This window comes from Hakea prostrata, chromosome 7 (genome assembly GCF_041222555.1).
Source record: "Hakea prostrata isolate BN-2017 chromosome 7, UWA_Hpros_2, whole genome shotgun sequence".
NCBI lineage: Eukaryota > Viridiplantae > Streptophyta > Magnoliopsida > Proteales > Proteaceae > Hakea > Hakea prostrata.
In genome coordinates, this window is record NC_142606.1 from 72,200,723 (window position 1) to 72,206,427 (window position 5,705).

Consider the following 5,705-nt stretch of genomic DNA (forward strand, 5'->3'; position numbering starts at 1 on the left):
AAGGAAGTTGTTTATGAGACAATAAGGTAGATGTGTGTCATGTACTTACGTTCAAAGACTGGTTTTTGTCACTGCAGGCCCTTCGTCCACAGGTCTAAGTCACGTGATATTTTCAAAATGACCTTTTCTTAATTTATGGTGCAAAGATTTTCCAACGGCCCAAATGTGATGTCAGTGTGTATAAATAGCAATGAATCCCAAGCCAGTTCTTCAAAGGCATCTCATCTTGCAAAAGCTAATTTGCAGAGAGAAGCTCCAAAACTCCAGCCATCTCTAATGGCTACCAGTCAGAATGATTATTTGAGAGTCTTCAAAGTGGGTATCATTGGGGCTGGCATAAGTGGCTTAGCAGCTGCCAAACAGCTTTCAGCTTACGAGCCTGTAATCTTTGAGGCCTCAGATTCAATCGGGGGTGTTTGGAAACATTGTTCTTACAGATCAACCAAACTTCAGACCCCTCGGTGTGATTATGAGTTCTCTGACTTCCCTTGGCCAGAGAGAGATAACTCTAGTTTCCCTTCTTATCTTGAGATATTAGATTACTTGCATGCCTATGCCAAGCACTTTGACGTACTCAAGTACGTGAACTTCAATTCAAAGGTGGTAGAGATCAGGTTTACTGGTCATCAGGAAGCCACCAATCCTGATCGGAGACCAGGGGAATATGGTAGCCTTCTGAGTGGTCGCCCAGTTTGGGAGGTTGCTGTGCAGACAATTCACTCCGAGACCCTTCAGGTTGTAGTTCTTGATCACTTCTTCTCCACAAACTTACCTTCTTGGGTTGGCTATACATCTATTGAAATGGTTCCCAATTCTCATCCACTGCTGTCTTTCTCTGGATCTTCTTGACCTTCAAACCCTAGTTTCATTTTGAAGTGTTTATTTTGAATTTCATGGTTGGTGGATTCAAAAGATTTATATCTTTTTTCTCACCAAATCTTTTATCTGATGATGATAAAGATTCATTTTCGTTTGTTCTTCAGCACACAAATCATGGTAACATATTCCTTCTTCCATCCTCTCCTCACAAATTTGATGAAGCTTTAATTTGTTTTGGAACTGTAACCCTAATACCTCTTTTTACTGTTCACCCCCTTATGAGTCATTGAGAGGCAAGGAAAAATCCATTCCCCTTCTTATAAGTCTTTGATGATGAAGGAAAAAATCTGCTTACTTTTCAGTTCAACACTCCTCCCCTCACCTTCCCTTCTAATAATCGTAGTCTTAATCTTCACCTGAGCCCTCCAGTATAAATTACCTGGCTAACTAAGTTTAAGCATAGTAATTGCATCTAATTAATTGCGTTTTACAAAAAAGATTAATAACAAATATACATGTTTGTTACAGTACTAGTAGATCTGTATATTCTTACTGATATGTTTGGTTTGTTATGTGTATTCCTCCCTTTTCAGTGGTATGCTTTTGAGTTTTTGGTGGTATGCACTGGAAAATATGGAGATGTACCATTGATGCCAAGTTTTCCTGAAAACAAAGGCCCTGAAGTGTTCCGTGGAAAGGTGTTGCATTCCTTGGATTACTGCAAGCTTGATAAGGAAAACTCTACTGAACTAGTCCAAGGGAAGAAGGTGGTTGTGGTAGGCTACAAGAAGTCTGCAATTGACTTGGCTATTGAGTGTGCAGAAGCTAACCAACAAGGTATTTAGTTCTTTCAATTCCTTGCTTTTGATAATTAAAAAGAGTGAAAGAGTTAGTAATTTGTTTGTTACTAATGTGATTACTTATATACACTAGCCATCAAGGCATTTCACAATCGAGGGAGATTATGATTGTCCTTCTTTCTCCTTAGATCAATTTTGGGGGTTGGAAGGTGGAAAGCTTTAAAAAAAAATTATTTTTATTATATACGTGAACGTCCAAAAGGAAGAGTATTCCATGGATTTTACTTCCTAGAATGAAAGGAGAAGTTTTGGTGTATGTGTTTGGTAATTACCCAGAAAAATTAATTGCCAGTTAAATAAAGTTTCAAGCTTGTGAACCAAGAATGCAAGAGGCACTAAATGAATTGGGGCTATAGAAAAACATGCATATGTGAATTCTTTCTTGTGGCGGTGCTTCCATCACTTATGTGTTGGCTTTGAAGAAGTCAAGTCACATATAACTTCATGGTCTTCCTGTTTTTAAAACAACTTTTCAACTTCACTGTCAACTGAGGAAAAAAAAAAAACTGTCTTCCTCTTATGGAACTTCTCCAAAAGACCAATTTGCATGTTTAATTGTATTTAAATTGATAGCAATTTGCTAATTTTTTTTTTATGTTTTTAATTGATTTTTATTTGATAGTGGTGATGATGGCTAGAAGTTTAATTTGTTGACAGGACCAGATCAGCAGCCATGCACTATGGTGATAAGGACACTTCATTGGACGGTTCCTTCATATTGGGTTTGGGGGTTACCCTTTTTCTTGTTCTATTCAACAAGATCTTCACAGTTTCTACATGAAAGGCCAAACCTAAGTCTGCTTAGGGCTCTCCTTTGCACTCTTCTGTCGCCATTGGTAAATTATCTTTCCCTAACCACTCCATCTTTACAACATCATATTTCAAATATCTCCAACAAGAACCTAGCTAGAGATTATATTATGACACCTGAGTTTTGACTGGTGCATGCATGTGTTAATGTTTATGGTTGGAACAGAGGAAAGGGATTTCGAAGTTCATAGAATCCTATCTGGTGTGGAAACTTCCATTAATCAAGTATGGATTGAAACCAGATCACCCTTTTGAGGAGGACTACGCATCATGCCAGATGGCAATCTTGCCAGATAACTTCTTTTCATTGGCTGATCAGGGAATGATCAAGTTCAAGAGGACATCACCCTCCAATGAATGGTGGTTTAGGAATGAAGGGATTGAATTCGAGGATGGCACCAAGCTTGATGCTGATGTTGTGTTTCTTGCAACTGGTTTTGATGGCAAGCATAAACTGAGGTCTTTGCTCCCTGAACCCTTCCGTAGTTTAGTAACAGACTCCTCTGGCATCATGCCTTTATACAGGTAATTAAGGGTAACAATTTTCCAAATCTGGTGCAATTTAATATATTTATCCTGAACATCAGTAAACCTTTTTTTTTTCTTTCAATCTAAACAAGGAGTTCTTTATGACTGTAGGGGAACCATCCATCCTTTGATTCCACATATGGCCTTTGTTGGATATATTGAGAGCGTGTCGAATCTACACACAGCAGAGATACGTTGTAAATGGTTAGCTCGACTCGTGGAAGATCGATTCAAGCTCCCAAGCGTGGAAAAGATGTTGGACCAAACAACTAAAGAGATAGAAATCATGAAGAAGAGCACTAGGTTTTACAAGAGGCACTGCATTTCCACTTTCAGTATAAACCACAGTGATGAAATATGTGAAGAGATGGGTTGGCATTCATGGAGAAAGAAAAATTGGTTCTTGGAAGCCTTCAGTCCTTACAATAGCCAAGACTATGAAGAAGAAAAGTGATCTAAACTCATTCCCCCTATCACCACCTTGTAATAACTAAGATATTAATATTTGATAATCTATGTTTAAGTAAGTTGTTATCATTATTGTTAATTATTTATAAACACTAATAAGAATCATTATCATCAATTCGCCTAAGCTTTGAGAAATGCTTGATTATTTTTCACAGATTCTCCTCAAAACTTAATTGTGCAGGGAAGAATGCAAATTCTATGCTTCCCCATTACCACAATTCGTCAAAGTGAAAGTGAGAGATGGGAAAGATTAATTGGTAGAAGGCTTCCTAAGCTCAGGACATCCTAAACCCTTTCGAAGGTTATTATTGAAAATAATAAATCTGTGGGATGACATAGGCTTATTTGGGCATAACTTAAATTTATGTTTATGATTTATTAATGAATAATCAACTATGATATATAATAGAATTTTTTACTTGTCGTCAACTTGTGGTTTTCACTCTTACGTGGGAAAATTTACTAATTGCTCACTTCTTCCAAATGCTAAATTACCCGTTATCCATGATTGAGTTTGAAAGGATTTAAAATTCGAATTGAAAATCAACCATTAGAATTTAAGAAAATTCAAAACTCAAACTGATTTATTGAGTAGTTGAAAGTATAATTCAATTTTAGGAGACTTCTCCCGTTGAATTGCTCAGGTAGGTCATTATACTTTTAATTCTGTTTAGTTACAATCCCAATCAAATACAAATATTGATCTTAACAAATTAAATAAGTTATTATGTGAGTACATAAGGTTCAATTTTTAAATTTGAAAAACTGTTGCAATGATAGAGTTCAAAAGAATTCAAAATTCAAATTGATTTATCAAAAATGATGTTTATCCTTAATAGCTCTGATACCTTGTGAAAATGCATCTTCCATATGCCTACCTTTATAGTTTCACCAAGTTTTAAATAATATTAGTTTGTGCCTATGTATATAGGCAATAAGTATAATAAAGACAAAAGTATATTTCTATATCCCTAGTACAAACCAATGAAAGAAATTTCGCAAGAGTTTTCCGGTTTGCTACCTAGCAAACCGGGCGAACTACTAAAATCTAGCCAAAATTTCAACGAGATTTGGCCCTTGTTTTGATAGATTCCGATCCCCCATTTCAGGGGATATTTTTGGTTATTTTGGGCTCAAATTTGGTGTCTACCCTAATTTGATGCCAATACTTAATAAAATTGAATATTTCCTATAAATTCTTTCATGAAAATTCTCCTTCTTAGTCACATTTAACATGTTACCTTATAAGGCCTAAATCATTGGGCCATAATTGAAAAGATTACCCGTTGATCTTGAAGATTCCAGAATCCCTTTATAATTTAAATTGTTTCCATAAATTTTTTTATGTATATACTCATCTCTAACCACATTTGACATGTTGCTTTTTGAGGACAAAATATTGAGATATAATTGATAAGATTCTTTATTGATCTTGAATATTTTGCTACAAAATATCTTCTTAATTTGAATTATTTCTAGGAATTATTCTATGTAGATTTTCCTCTCTAACCACATTTGGCACATTGCCTTTTGAGGCTTGAATCATTGTGACAAAATTGGTAAGATTGTCCATTGACCTTGAAGATTCCGCTATAGAATCGTGAGATATATCCAAAATATCAAGATTTTGACGATATATCGCGAAATTTGTGATATATTGGTTGATTCAGTGATATATTGCAAAATTTCGCCGCATTTTTGGCGTTTTTTGGACCATTTTAGTTTCGCCCCCTATATCGTTTTGCCCACAAACCGAAATGGCCAAAATTCGGCGAAATGTTACACTATGGTACAAACATGACTTAGTATTCATTAAAAGACATCATGATTTGTGCAAAGCTATAAAACATATGTTTCACCCATAAAAAAAAAAAAAATAGAACACAGGGAAGGAAAGAAAGACACAGGAAAGCTATAAAACATATGTTTCCAAAAGACTATGCGGAAGAAACCAAGCATTGCTTATTGAGTTTTCTACTAAGGAAAATCAATGACTCATGTGTTCTTCAGCTAGTCAGAGGTTCTGATTCATCACGAAGATAATATGCAATTAATGTTCCCAAAACACTTCATGGAACTAGTGGCACACATAAATCGTGGGTGGTCATCTGATGTTTTAGGTGAGACCAACTCCCGGGGTGTGACAATAAGGCCTCTTCAATTCAATGCCATTTATTGCTATTAGGGAGAATTAATCTTGACTAGGGGAAGAGAAATGAA

At 35.8% G+C, this 5,705-nt stretch overlaps 1 protein-coding gene across 1 annotated transcript; it reads left to right on the top strand.

Annotated features, from left to right (window-relative positions):
* The first annotated feature begins 276 nt into the window (after window positions 1–276).
* Window positions 277–3,596, top strand: FMO1 (flavin-dependent monooxygenase 1). The gene is made up of 5 exons (XM_089164231.1): window positions 277–735; window positions 1,413–1,656; window positions 2,337–2,515; window positions 2,656–3,014; window positions 3,129–3,596. Exons 1-5 carry the CDS (start codon window positions 277–279, stop codon window positions 3,469–3,471), a joined length of 1,584 nt encoding a protein of 527 aa, XP_089020357.1. The 3' UTR covers window positions 3,472–3,596.
* Window positions 3,597–5,705: the final 2,109 nt, after the last annotated feature.

Excerpts from the sequence above, each read along its gene's own strand:
- FMO1 (XM_089164231.1), top strand. The coding sequence starts at position 277 with ATGGCTACCAGTCAGAATGATTATTTGAGAGTCTTCAAAGTGGGTATC. Across the intron at positions 736-1,412 it reads TTCACTCCGAGACCCTTCAG|TGGTATGCTTTTGAGTTTTT; the intron begins GTTGTAGTTCTT and ends CTCCCTTTTCAG. Across the intron at positions 3,015-3,128 it reads GGCATCATGCCTTTATACAG|GGGAACCATCCATCCTTTGA; the intron begins GTAATTAAGGGT and ends TTATGACTGTAG.